At 45.8% G+C, this 14,469-nt stretch overlaps 2 protein-coding genes across 4 annotated transcripts in view; both read left to right on the plus strand.

Annotated features, from left to right (window-relative positions):
* Window positions 1-14,469, plus strand: part of RNF220 (ring finger protein 220) — a 229,797-nt gene that overhangs the window by 210,586 nt on the left and 4,742 nt on the right. For all 3 annotated transcript variants that reach the window (XM_069862965.1, XM_069862966.1, XM_069862968.1), the window contains 2 exons: window positions 6,039-6,147; window positions 7,289-7,363. In XM_069862965.1, the coding sequence (XP_069719066.1) occupies window positions 6,039-6,147; window positions 7,289-7,363 (184 nt within the window). The remainder of the gene's footprint in view (window positions 1-6,038; window positions 6,148-7,288; window positions 7,364-14,469) is intronic.
* RPS8 (ribosomal protein S8) overlaps window positions 1-14,469 on the plus strand; it is a 145,746-nt gene that overhangs the window by 76,197 nt on the left and 55,080 nt on the right. The gene's annotated exons all lie outside the window — the stretch shown is intronic.

The following is a 14,469-nucleotide window of genomic DNA, read 5'->3' on the forward strand; positions in this document are numbered from 1 at the left end:
GACAGCTCTGCTGCAAACAGCTTTGCTGGGCAGTTTTTTACTGGTAGGGATCTACCTACCAGTGGATGTGGAAGTGGGTGATCTTAAAGGTCCCTTCTGACCCAAACCATTCTGTGATTCTTGCACTCTAGTAAGTGCAAAAAGCCTTTGTGTCTGCATGTCTACTCCTAACTTCAGTATTGCTTACCCATATCTGCCAAAATAAACTCCTGATATTATTAGCTGTATTGCTTACTGCAGGTGGTGCTTGCTAAATTGAAAGAGGGGGCAGATTCTTTCACCAGGTTGAAAACTTAGGTTTGTTTTTAGTTAGTGTTTGAAACTCAAATAGCAAGGGAGTTGTGTTGAAGACAATGTGTGAGTGGAAGCCAAGACAGCATTATTGTGCTCTGCCGCTGCGCGGCGCTACCGGTGTCACAGCAGCCACGCGCACATTACAGGTTGGTAAAACTTGGTCTTTTCTCTGAAAAAAATTGCCCACTCGCCTAAAATTGGCTGTGAGAGAGTTCTTGCAATTAAATGATTGTGCACTGATATTGGGGTCATTTTTTCCATGATTTTGTCAAGTCTTAAAGGTTTATGCCCCACAAAGTGAGGACTGGAGTAGGCTTCCTCTTCTGCAGTGTAGTAGTGGCTACGATAATTGTCAACTGCAACTGTGGTTGGATGTGGCCAGGAGCAATTTCCCTGCTTCTCAAATCTTACTTTAGCTTGACTCTTCCTTCAAAGCATCGACCAGTCTGTTTCTAATATTTATGATATGTACGCTGCTGGTGACCTGACCTCTGCCCGTGGTGCAGGGAAATGGCATGTATGTTCTGCTGGGATCAGGTTCTCCACCTCAGACAAGGGAAGATAAAAGCTTTATTTAAAAATAAAGACATCACTCTCGGGTTTGTCAGCCGTACTGTACATTTTCCCCTCTGCCACTCTGTGTTTACAGGCATACGAAAACAAAAATAAATGTATGAGGAAGAGAGAAGGTCAGAATATCAAGTGTCAAAAGTAGCCCATGAAATTTTATTGGTGGTGCATTTAATCAGTGCTAAGCATTTTTTACAAGGTACACACAAACAGCGGAATTGTAAAAATTTATGGAATGCTGTGTACAGTGTGGCCATTTATGAAGAAAGAAAAATTTATATCCAGTTGAAATAAACCAAAGGAGAATGTTTTATAGAGACTCCTCAACAGCGGGGTACCTCAAGTGAGATGTGGGAAAGGGGAGGATGTAGTATTTGCGGGGCCTTACTGATCTTTGAGATGGTTTTCTACTTCTTCAGCAGCTCACAGCTTGCATCTTTCTGCACCTCTCAAACAGGCAGGATGCCGGATGCTGTGATAGTATGATGCGTTTTGTTTTATTCTGTACAGTAGAAAGGAAACACAAGCAAACAGCTGCTACTGGTGTCTGTTACGAGGGTCTTGCTTTTGGGCTCATTCCAATCCTACAGTTTCTTGAGCAGCTCTTAATATCCACCTGGGAAGGGTTAACTGAAGTCAATCACTTGGACGTCAGCATGTTTTTGTTTCCTTTTTCGTCCAGTATTTTGTTGATGATAAAGCACAGACTTAGTCAATTGAGAGATTCCAGAGCTGCGGAATCAGAGATAATTTAATTAACGGAATTGCTTGTGATTGCCCACTGGGACAGCGGGTAGGAATTGCTCGATTTAATTTGGAGAAACAAAGATCGCATGCATGCTAATGTTTGACAAATAAGCAGTGTTTGGGTTAAAGTTTTCTGCAAAGAGGGGGACAGCTGATTCTCAGGGGAGATTTCCCAGGAGGCGATAGCTGAGTAACTGCTTATAGCTACAGCTAGGTCCTTTTTCCTCTTCCATGGTATTTTTGTGCCCTTCTTCTGGTCTTTTACTTGAACAAAGCAAGTATTTGCTCAGAGGAAGAAAGTTTGGTTTTAACTCTTGATTATCAAGAAGTGCAGAGATGGGATGAGGGGTAATGGTTTTAAGCTGAAAGAGCGGAGGTTTAGATTAGATATTAGAAAGAAGTGTTTTCCTGTGAGTGTGCAGAGGCATTGCCATGGGTTACCCAGAGAAGTCGTGGCTGCCCCATCCCTAGAGGTGTTCAAGGCAAGGTTGGATGAGGCTTTGAGCAGCCTGATCCAGTGGGAGGTATCCCTGCTCATGGCAGAGGGGTTGGAATTGGGTGATCTTTAAGGTCCTTCCAACCCAAACCGTTTTGTGATTATTTACAGTGCTCAGGGGCAATGCTATGAACAGTAGAAGAACATGCACCAGGCACCAAGACTGAAAACTTATCACATGCTGTCTGCTGGGTCTCATAGACTTCTCTCCCCAGTACCCAGCATCCTGAGTTTATTGAAGAGTTGTTGAAGAATTAACCACAAAGCTGAGAGAGAAGTGGCAGACCAAGCTGCCATTGCAAGGAGTCCTTCCTTTGTGTTTTTGCTCCTGTTTAAAGGTTCTTGCTCAGGCTCCCCAGCTTGAAGCAGAGATGTCGGTCCTCAAGTGAGTAGAGCATGGATGTGCTCTCTTGATGCATCCTCAGCCGTGGAAAACAGTCAAGTAGCAATAAGCCCACTCACACTGGTGTGGTTGGAGAAGCACCATCACGGGGGTTTGAGGCACTGCTCTTGGCAGTGGTTGTGCTCAGCAGGTCTCTCTGGAGGCTGATAAATGACGTTATCCAAACACGTCAAATCAGAGCACTGAGGTGCAAAATTGTTAGGAGTCCTCCTACATCCACTGTGAGGTCAAGGCAAAGCAAGGAGAGCCAAGCTGTTCAAGCCAGTTCCTTCTTCCCTGTAATTCCCTCTGCCTCCCTTGGCAGGGTGACTTGTACACGGCCTTACCCCGTTCGTGAGCTTGGCTTTCTGACCCTCGCTTCACCCCAATGTTACTCTTTAAAAATACTGCACAGGCTGCTCCCAGCTGCGTCCAAGCAAGCGCACACGAGGTGCGCACGCAAGAGGGAAGCCTGAGGGAGTTCCCAAGGTTGCTGCTGCAGGAAGAGTTGCTCCTAAGCGATGCTTATCTTTAGGATACAAGCAGGAGGTTGACGGTAAAATATCACTGAATAGAATAGCATGTGTCCCAAGTGTGCTGGCCACCATGGGAGCCAGACACATGGGAAGTGACTCTTGTCTTTATTCCATCCCTGGAGGTAGTTCCAGTTTCCTTTATTTACTAATGTTCTCCCTATTTCCCTTGACCTCATTTCCTCCAGCTTTTCAGAAGCAATCATGCAATTATCGCTCACTTTGGGTTGACCCCTGGCTGCCACATCCCTGGTTGCTGCTGCTCTGGGAGGCTTTCCCAAAATCTCAAGTGCAAAATACTCACTTGTGGCCAAAATATCTGTCTTGTGAGATAGGAGCTGCGTCTTAGGCACTATGCTGTGCATCAGGATTTGTCCTGAGAGCACACTTGGCAGGGAGAACATGGAGTTTAAAGTCTGTCACAGCTGATCTTTGATCAGCGCTGGGAGATACTGCAGTGGCAAAAGCTCCCTCTCTTACCAATGCACCCCAGTCTTGTTAATAAATGTATATTTAACAATGTCTGGAGCGTATGAAGTGATAATAACTAAATCAATACCTCCCACATTGATTGTCCAGGATCCCTACAGCGTGACGCACGCAGCGGTGCGGTAATTTTCCAGCTAACTAGCACCCTGATCTACAGCCCTCCTATTGATTGGCCATTGTATCAGGCAGCTTCTGAGCGTTATTGCTTATACCTCTATTCAGCCTCCTTTTCTGATTCATTCGTTTATTACTGGACAGGTGCGATTATCTCAGAGACTTTCTGAAACTGGCTGATGGGGGTCAGCCATTTAGACTTCTATAAACAAGCCATTTTCTATCTCCTCTGGTTGTTGCAGTGGCAAATTTTTCCTTCTCAAGCTTTGATTGTTATTGGGCTGGGACCGGGGATGAATTGGCCTTTGCTTGGATCTGCCCGGGGATTCCACCTTTCCCTCTCCTTGCCATTCAGAAAACAGATAGCTCCACAGGTAATAATGGAGAGTTTAGCAAGGGCTGAGGTTCTGCTTGCCACCTGCTTTGGGCAGGAGCCACACTCACTGCCTTTATGCCTCCAGTGCCCTTATGCACGCAGGAAGGAGAAAAGGATTCCAGAAAGTCAAGTTCAACTGCAGCCTTCATCTAGTGTCAGCTTATTGATGGGCCAGACTGCATGCAAGGTGACTTTCTCAGCCCACAATAATCTTCAAGCTATAAATAAATAATTCTGTTTCTTCCTTGGACAAAACTATCTCCTTTCTATACTTTCTTTGAAAACACAAACTCTCTTCCTTGAGGGTGAGAACCAAAGCTGGGATATAATAATAATTTATACCAATGAGTAGGAGCAAGTGGGTGTTTCACAGCAGGGAGCACTGTCTCCTTCTGGATCTCTTTCATTATGCTTCAAAGAGTATTTATTGATTTACCAAGTCTTGAATCCACAGTGTCCCTGTCCCCGAGCAGTCCTCTCCCACTAGGCTATCATGGGACGTGTATTTTTGTTGCCTTTGTTTCAGTTTTAAAGTTGTCACCATTTCCTAGCAACTGTCACTTGCAATGAATCTCCTCCTGGTGAAGGTCTCTCCTCGGTTAGCTCATGCAGAGCGCGTCTGATCTGTACAAAGGTAGGAGTAGAGTTGGAGGAGCTTTATAACACTCGTACTTAACCGTATGCACTCCTGCAGCTCCAGTTTCTTCTGAAGTGTCGTAATTAAAAAAAATCACTCAAGATCTTTTCAACTAGCTCTGTTTCCAAAGCCCTGGGGAAAAGGCAGAAGAATCAACTTGTGGGAGATACCTCAGGTCCCTCCCTGCGTGCCAGCAACAAGTGACTAATGAACAAAGGAGCGAGTGCGTGCGTGCAGCAGCAGTGCTGAGATTGCAGCTTACTTCATTGCTGCTGTTGTAGTAATTCCTGTAGACCCAGGTTTTAGCCACCTATTGATGAATCATTCTCTAAAAAAGTAGAAGATGTAGGTGCTACTGTGAGTTACGCAGTGATTGATGCAGCTTCTGGTGGCGAGGTGCCCTTCAGGTTCTTCTGAGCTGGAGTCTGTTTGGACAGGCCTGAAATTCACTGACATACGTGAAAAATGCTGTTTTGGTTTGGTTTTGTCACAAGAATGAAAGCCTTAATGTCAACGTGATATTGTAAACTTTATCTGGGGAATGCTTGAGGGCCCCTCCCTGTATCTGCGCTGTTTAGAAACCGGATTTAGCAGCACGCTGGACTGATGCATCTTTGTATGTAATGCTCCCTGCATCTCATTTGCTAAGCATTGCTCTCTGCCCTTGCTTTTAGGTTGGCAAGTTGCTCTTTTCACGAGCCTCACAGAACCATGAAAATACACTTGCCTGCCCTCAGCACAGTGCCTCTGTGACAAAAGAGATTATCCTGCCCATCAAAAATGACCCTAGGAAATGAGAAAGCAGAGATTGTAAAGCCGTTTTTATAGTCATCCTGTTGGCAGAGTGTCCACTGCTTTTGGTTTCTCCTTGTTTTCAGTATTAGAACCCAACAAGCTAAGGGTTTCTTTAATGTAAAGGCATTATGTTGATCCTGTGCAGTGAGCTGATCTTGTGTTTCATGAGGTTGATCATAGAATCACTAGGTTGGAAAAGACCTTACAGATCATCAGGCCCACTCTACAGGTCCACTACTAAATCATACCCCTAAGCACCTCGTCTACCCATCTTTTAAACACCTCCAGCCACGGGGACTCCACCAGCTCCCTGGACAGTCTTTCCATCTGTTCTTTACTTGTTCATGTCTTGTGGAAACTTGTTCTGGATGAAGTTGGCAACCTCAGCCTTGCTGTGTTCTATCATGATGTGTTCAGAATTTTTTAGTAGGATACCTCAAAGAATTCATACTGGGCTTTTCAGGAACGTTTTTTCGCTGCAAGCTGGGTGTCTTAGTTCAAATGTTCCCATTTCCAGTGCAAGACCTGTTGTGGGATCCTTTTTTCCCAGAACTCTTAACAGTCTTGTGTGCTCAGTGATGCTCACTCTCCGTCATCTTTTGCAGAATTACAGAAGACTCTGCTGTGACAACATTTGAAGCGTTAAAGGCTCGTGTTCGTGAGTTAGAAAGGCAGCTTTCCCGTGGGGACCGCTATAAATGTCTCATTTGCATGGTGAGTAGCACTCCACTTGTGGTAACGAATCAGAAATGTCTTGGCATCTTTGCTGAGGAGGGGAGAAGCTTTGATTTGCTTTGGGGTGGAAAGGGAGAACTCATCTTTGTCCCTAGATGCTAATTATCCTTCCAAACGAAGGTGCTAGATCTTCTTAGCAATTGAAATTTCTGTGTACATTGCATTGTTCCACTGGTATTTGTGGTTGTACATCTGTATTGGGGCAAGACAGTTCCAACTTAAAAATTCTTTCAGCCTTCCTATAGCAAACTCCCAGATATGTGTGTCATTTTCCTGCATGTGCAGGTTTACATGCATAGGAGAGAGCAGAGTCTGTGACCTGAGACATAGGAGTTGAGAACAGGAATGTTGTCTGAGCATTTAAAAGTTGCCGAGGTCCTCCTTGCTCTGTGGAGATGTTGTGGCCGTTGTAAAGAAGGGCAGCAGCTCCCTCTGATGGCAAGTCTGCAGAGCTCTGCGTCTCCTGTTTAGTTTTTATTCTGCTGATAGCGGAAGAAAATGCTGCTTGATGGAATTTGTTGCTCTGCAGCTTCAAACTTGATGCACGGTGCTCTCTTTCCCAGCTAAGGACTTGTAGGTGTGGGAGCGCAGTCCCTATCTCTTATTCCACAGAAGGGACAACAGCTTGCTGCTGATTTCCAGAGGTTTATTAGCAATGACAGAAAATACTCAAGAGAAGGCATGTCATCTGAAAGAGCAGTGGCGTTCTTGGGATGTAGCTAATCTGTTCCTGCAGAGCTAAGAGTTGTGATAAGGGTTAATCTTACCCTGTCGCTGTTTTTTATATGATCTGGTGACCTTTCTGATGAGAATAATGGCAGGTGGCCACAGCAACTTCAGATGCTCTTGTGATAACTGTGCTGAGCCAGGTCACTGCTTGAGTGGATTACGGGCTTCCAACAGGAGTTCGAGGAAGACAGAAAAATGGACTGCAGGAGACTTTCTGCCTCTACTGCACAAACAATACCAAAATACAAACTTAGATTTTATACAAGTTTGAGCTTTGTAATACAAAATACAAGGAAATCGTACTCATGAAGAAAGGCGCTGTGATGGGGCTGGGGGCAAAGAATCAATAAATCCCTGCTGTGGAAATAACCTGTTTTTATCTTCTCCGCAGGACTCCTACACAATGCCCCTGACTTCCATTCAGTGCTGGCATGTGCACTGTGAAGAATGCTGGCTGCGGACTCTGGTGAGGCTCTTAGCTACTTTCTTGTTGACTTATAGACTTTTCCCTCTCTTCTGGGATATTTTATTTAAATCACCACAGCAAAGGTGCCTGTTGCTTTATCTTAAACAATGTGAGTGCTGTGCATGCAGACTTCCCGAGCCTTGCTGTTCAACATCCGCTCTAGCTTTGACCTGAGTGAGTTTCATTTGAGTCATTATGACCAAAGCACAGTCCTGCCCTTTGCTTACTCTTCTTACATTGCTCGGGTAAGAGCTCTGTGCCAGGGACAGTCTTGCCTTACAGTAATTTCCTATTGGGCTTCCATGCAGAGAGGTAAAGCTGTGAGAATGGAGGCCAAATCCACTGAAATCTGTGGAATGGGGAGCTTCTGAGAAACCTAATATTCCCCTGAAACAAAGGGAATCATCTTTGGGATAGATGATGTGGAATGGAGCTTTTATGAACATGAACCTATATTTTTTTGAATTATTTGAGATAGCGCTGTGCAGTTTTCAGGCTTCGGGCTGTTCTGGTTGGAGTGTTGGGGACTACCTTGAATATTGCACAGGTGACCCAATGCAGTAGTAACTTATACACGTATTAAAGGACATTAGGTTAAAATTTAAAGTGTTATTAAAATGTGTTTTCCTTTCCTTTGTTAAAACTGTGGGCTTCATAATCAACTTTTCATTTCCCCTGCACTGCTGATTTTCAAGCTTTCATTTCATTCGGGTTGGGGGGTAGAAAACAATCAATTTTGCTCTCTTGTTCTCTTGCTAGCAAGATGATACAGTGTTGGTTTGCAAAAAGTGTAAGGGAATGCCACTCCTACAGACTGTTCCTCTAAGGCATTACAAAATCTACTTTATAGAACACGTTGTGCGTTTGGAATTACGATTAAGCCAATCGTGCTCCTTTAAATTCTGCCTTTTAAAAGTCTTGTCCAAGAAAAGTTACCAGGATGGTGAAGTGCCTGTGGGCTTGAGTACTAATAGCAACTCAATAACTTGGCTATCCCTTGGGCTGTATTTTATAGCTCTTCAGCTACACCCCATCACTATTTAGATTATACAAGCTTTTGTAAACATTTTAGCAGCGTGTTATAAAAGACACATATGTGGGTACGTAGCTGTGAGGTGTTTGGATGGATGTGTGCTCTGCAAGGTGAAGAGTAATCTGGTCCTTCAGCAGTGTGACAAGCAGAGGATAAATCAGTAATTTCTTTTTCATTTTCTTTACTCTGAAGTCTTTGTCCTCTTCCCAGCAGCCTCAAGTCATCTTCTAAATCTGTGGCGCTGATTTCAGGTTGTTTTTAGGCTCAGCAGCAACTTTGTTCGACTTCCGTCAGGTCCCTTTGTTTCGTGTGAAGCAGCCACGGTTGCTCATAAGGACTGGGAAATCCCACTCCAGGTGCTCAGGTGTTGGGATTTACTTTTGCAGAGGGGAAGCCATCTCCCCCCTAGGTATCTGTGAGGAGGGTAGGGATGGAGCTGGCTGTCTGCTATCCGCATGTGGCTCTTCTGCCGACCAGGCAGGCGGGGTGGGAACAGTCCAGCAAAACATCGTATTAGAACTTGGCACTTGCATAGGGGAAGCAATTAATAAGTGGCTACTCATGTGTTCCCCAGTCCTAGCCTCTCCCTGCAGCCCCCAATTTATTAAACCAGGCCTTTTCACAAGGCATGTTTGCACTCTCTCTGCCGTCTCAAAAAAAAATCTCCCAGCCTGTGTTCGCATGTTTCTAATGTAACCATTAAAATGTAGCCCGAAGACAGCAATAAAAACCCTGGAACGCCTTGGTGCTTTTGTGTCTTGATCAAAGTCAATGTGTGTAATCTCATTAAGACTGCCCTCCTTCCCCCCTCCTTTTTTATGAATTTAATGGCATACAGCAGCTGGGCTCAGTATTTAATGCTCACCAACCTGCATTGTTCTAATTAAGGTATCTCCTTTTATTTTGGGCACAAAAGAGACTCTTGTTTTTTTTAACAAGCGAGGAGCTGTGGGATAGTGTGTGTAATAATCGCTGCTGTTACCTTTCCCTGTGTATAAAGCTGGCTCCCCAGCGGGGGCGGGAGGAGGGAGCCTGCGCGTGCAGCACACATGGAAAGACTTGACTGGGGGAGAGAGGCAACATTTTTCTTCTGTTGTGCAATAAACAATTTGTTGGAGTTAATAGGAGTTGGGGCGGGTGGGTTGTGTCGGGCTTCCGGCCCCTTTTGAACATTCTGGAGATCTGCCATCCCTGCTGGTGAAAAGTCCCCTTTCTCCTGTGCGCCCATGGTTTATATGCCCAGCCGAGATCTAATATTAAATTAGACTGAGTGCGTCTGTGAGAGAGAGAGGGAAGCCCGAGAATTGAACAAGTCCCTGGAACTGAAGGCTCGGAGTGCCTGGGAGCACTTCCAAACCTGTGCAGGACATTGAAAACCAAGTTAAATTTGGTGCTCATGTCTGTCTGTGGGCCAAAGGAGAAGTGATTTTTAAAAGGTTCAAGGTTTAAACATTTTCTAGGTTATGATGCTATAACAATCTGAGCGTCTCTAGTATCCTCCAACTTCGGTGGCGTCTAGGGCACTGATGAGGACTAAATCTTCAAAGCACATGGGCTTTCTAAAAGTATAATTTTTGGACTTTTGGCTCTTCATGTCCAATTACTAATTATAACTGTTCTGTTGCTAAGGGAGAGGAGGAGACCTTTTTAACCACCAACTATAAAAATGGCTGCTGGACTTCCTAGCTTCAAACCAGCTCCAAGTACCGGGGTTGAAACATCCACCAGAGCAGGCTCCATCTCTGTGTCCTGTTGCTGTGTTGGACTGACATGAAGGAAAGGCTGGGGTCACATAAAGGGGCACTGGAGGTGGCTTAAGAGAACTGAGATCATGGTGTTCACTGAGCCAGCACTTCAGCGCCAACAGAAGCTGCTTGGTTAGCTAGTCCTCTTCGTGGTAGCCGTGGAGAAAGGGAGGAACCAACCCTTCACTCGGCATCAGAACATGAGTGAGTGGATTTCTCTCCTTCTACTTGATCTCTGAGCAGAACCAGTTTGCCTGAGGGCTGTGATCCAGGGGACACAGGCTAAAGGTGTGCTGAGTGCTGCGTGCTATGTACACTGTAGGCAGCTCTGTGGTTGTAGGCACAACAGGAATGGAGACACGGAGAGGGACACAAGATTACCTTGCTTGATGTCATGTGATCGTGCCTGGGTTCCCAAGAACTCAGTTATTTGTTTTATCATCTGGGTTTATCTGCTGGTTTTGCATTGCTGTGTCAGACCACACCAGTGAGCTTGCTGCTCCTTGTGTACTGCTTGTCTGGGGAACTGAACAGAGATGTTTTTCGTTCATCCACCCTGCATGCAGAGAGCTGGTTGATACCTTCAAGTTATGCGCAAACTGGGACAGTAGCCTGGAGTGAGTTCCCTGTGATCCCTTTTGGAAACCCCTGAAAGTACATGCAGGTTCTTCAGAGGCTGGAGAGGTAATGGTGTTGCAGGAAAGGGGCTTAGCCTGGGCAGCAGGAGGTGGGGTTCATTTTCCTGAACATTGACCATTCTCGTGGCTGGTATCTGTCCTCAGCTGGTTGTTGGCCTGCAACCCTGAGTCACTGGGTGATGAAGGATGAATCTCTATCCTTCTCCGTTAACGGAGAGGGACCATACAGCTTCTCCTGGGAAGAGTGCTCTGACAATCTGTTGCAGTACTTTGCTGGGGAGGTTTGGAGCCAACCACCCTTGGAGATTTATGAAGACAGGTTTGATGCGTGTCTGTCAGTAGTAATTCACGTTGAGGTGATCTTGCCAGGGGAATGAGTCACTGAGTTCTCGACTTCTCTCTGAGCTGCTGTTCCGAGTTTTCCCAAACCCTGGTATCTTTCCTTTTGAAGTAAATGGAGTTAAAAGCTAAGTCGGATTGTTGTTTGCGAGTGGATGGAGCTTTTGTCGGGTGCAGGGGCTGAAAGAGGGCACGTTTTATTTGAGCAGATGCAGTTTGCTGAGTTCCCCTGTCCCCAGATCCAGCATTTCCTATGAGTATTTGCTGACCCTAGGCTTGCACTTGCCTGTCTTGAGCTTATTTGAAAATGCCAGCTGCAAGAGCTGGGAAAAAAATCACTTATACTACACGGTCTTCCTCATCACAGACTGTGCTTCCAGGGGATCCATCAATAGATGTGTATGCTCTGCAGCTGACACATTTATATCTTTGTTCAGATGACACTGCAGTGTTCTTAGCCTTGTCGCTTTTCCTAGGCTATAATGCCGTATATCCCATGCGGGCTGGAGTATTTTTTAAGAAACAGCACAGATACACAGCAATCCTTCTAGGTGATTCCTTAGCGCTTCCAGCAACGTAGGGACCTTGTTTGTGCTCAGGTGGCCAAGAAGGCCAACAGCATCCTGGCTTGTATCAAAAAAGGTGTGACCAGCAGGAGGAGGGAAGTGATCATGCCCTGCTGAGGCTGCACCTCAAATACTGTGTTCACTTTTGGGCTCCTCAGTCCAAGAAGGACATTGAGGCTCTGGAGCGTGTTCAGAGAAGGGCAAGAAAGCTGGTGAAGGGGCCAGAGCATTAGCCTTATAAAGGAGCAGCTGAAGGAACTGGGTTGTTTAGCCTGGGGAAGAGGAGGCTAAGGGGAGACCTTATCACCCTCTAACAACTCCCTGAAAGGAGGTCGTAGTGAGGTGGGTGCTGCTCTCTTCTCCCAACTAACAAGCGAAATGGACTCAAGTTGTGCCTGGGAAGGTTTAGATTGGATATTAGGAAAAAATTCTTTACCAAAAGAGTGGTGAAACATTGGAATGGGCTGGCTCGGGAAGTGGTGGAGTCTCCATCCCTGGAGGTGTCCAAGAGAGGTGTAGACATAGCACTTCAGGACAAGGTTTAGTAGGCACAGTGGTGTTGGGCTGATGGTTGGACTGGATGATCGTAGAGGTCTTTTCCAACCCTAGTGATTCACTGATTCTGTGACCTGAGTGAGCAACTGCATGGAGGTTCCTGCACTTGGTCCTTCACAGTGTTCCTATCTGCCATGAGGTTGTCTGGGTATTCATTAACATATTTCGGTTTTGGCCTCCCAACAATCTGTGGTGGTGAGCTGCACCCTTTGAGGAGGCTCTGTGAAAAAGGATGCTCTCCTGATTGCTTTAACCCCATTACCCACGACGGCAGTGGTGAACATCTGCTTCTTTGGGAACTCACACTTGCAAAGAAGCTGCCTTTTCACGTCCAGGCATGGGGATTGGGGGCTGTTGCTTTGGTTGAGAATTGAATCATGGAGTTTCAGCCCTCTCCTGGCAGAAGTTGGCTCTTGGTTTTGGTCCTTCCTGTCATTGCTCTGCCTTGGTTTTTCTTCCTAGAAAAGAGGGAAGCTTTGAGCCCAGGTTTGACAGTGGCCCGTGTAGGCAAAATTGCTTTGTCTGCGTGCGCGTGTGTCTCTGTATTCTCTGTGCCTGGTAGCATATTCTGCTTGCAAAAGTGCCCATTTTTAGACCCACAGGACAGCAGGAAGTGCCTAAATCCTTCCTTTTGAGTTTTCTTACTTTAGCCAATTTATAGCAGACGTCATGCCTTTTTTTTTTTTAAGAGGTAACTTTAAGACAAAATACCCCAATCCTTCCTGGCACAGTGTAAGCCCTAACGACTTCTCAACATCGCAGCACTCATTAATGTATTTTTCAAACTCCCACCCCAAGTGATTAGCCTGTATTGCGGATCAATCACTTGCCAAATTTTAATTAAGAAGGGAGAAAAAATAAACTTCATCCTGGTTCCAGCCCCTTTTCTTTGCTTAGTAACAGCCCTGGAGCAAACTTCTTGCAGCAGAGTTTTATAAACCCCTCAAAACTGGGGTTTATAATGGAAAAGCTGAGGTGGCCTTTACTCTAGCACACGCAGCTATAACACATCAAGGCTTTTCCATGAAGCTATGATGAAAGGAGCAGAAGGACCTGGAAAAAAAAAAAAAGAAAGAAAGAACTGGCCGACAGGTGGGACTTATTATTCCACAGCGTTTTTATTTCAAGGGAAAAGTTTAGTAACCCCAGCTGGCAGGTGAGCAGTGGGGGAGCAAACGCTTTTTCATTGTGCCTGCGCCAGCATGTGTGTGTGTACAAGCTTATGCACCTCTCTGTAAGAGAGGAGAGCTTAAATGCCGGTGCCAATAAATGTTGTACACCTACACCGAAAAGTCAGATGTAAGGAATGAGGTTCTAAGCAATTTCAATCTAAAAAAAAAAAATCAGGACTTGGTTCTGAATTTAATGCACATGCTGGTGTGTGCAGAGAATGACAGTTTTATTTAAAAAAAAAAGGCTTCCCCAGGGGGTCCGAAGTAGTTATTTTTGCTTGAACTGTTTAATACCAAGCATAAGTGCTAGGGAGACCCAGGGACCTGGTCCCAGCCTGCCACATGCTGTCAGCCTGTGCCGTGTTCAGGCCAGGCTGCTGGAGGACCCAAGATTCAGAGCTCAAGATGAGCTGCCCCCTCTTGTGTGCCAGTGAGGGAACATCCACCACTGCCCTGAATAAATACGCAGTCAGGTCATACAGCTCTTGCAGAAAAGGCTGCGTGTGGTTGGGTTCTGCCTTATGGTGAGCAAAATTTTGGCCCTGGCTGCCCGTGTGCAGCTCAGCCTTAGGTGGGGAGTGGATCCTCCTAAAGCCACCAGCATCTGGTGCAGAGAGCAGAGCTCCGGGGCCAAGAGATCTCGAGGTCTGGCAGGATAAACACACCCATCTTCCCTTTCCCTGTGGTGTAAAGGAATTGCATACCTGACCTTGCTTTGCCACAGAAGAGGGGAGCAAAGCTGCAGTTGGTTTGATCAGGCTTGTTCTGCCGTCCTGTGAGCTGAGTGCAGGGGACTTGTGTGTACAGGCTTTGGAGAAGCCTGGGAATCTGTCCTGAAATTTCCCACATTGAGCTGTCTGGTCTGGTTACCGATATTGCCCTCACTGAGGGTCACACACATCTACCTGTAGCTGTCTCAGTCCACCTCCAAGTCCCAGGATGGAGCACGAGATAGACTCATAGAATCATTAGCTTGGAAAAGACCTTTGAAATCATCAACTCCAACCATACCTGTCTGCTACTGAATCATATCCCCAAGCACTTCATCTACCCAGCTT

This window comes from Phaenicophaeus curvirostris, chromosome 8 (genome assembly GCF_032191515.1).
Source record: "Phaenicophaeus curvirostris isolate KB17595 chromosome 8, BPBGC_Pcur_1.0, whole genome shotgun sequence".
NCBI lineage: Eukaryota > Metazoa > Chordata > Aves > Cuculiformes > Cuculidae > Phaenicophaeus > Phaenicophaeus curvirostris.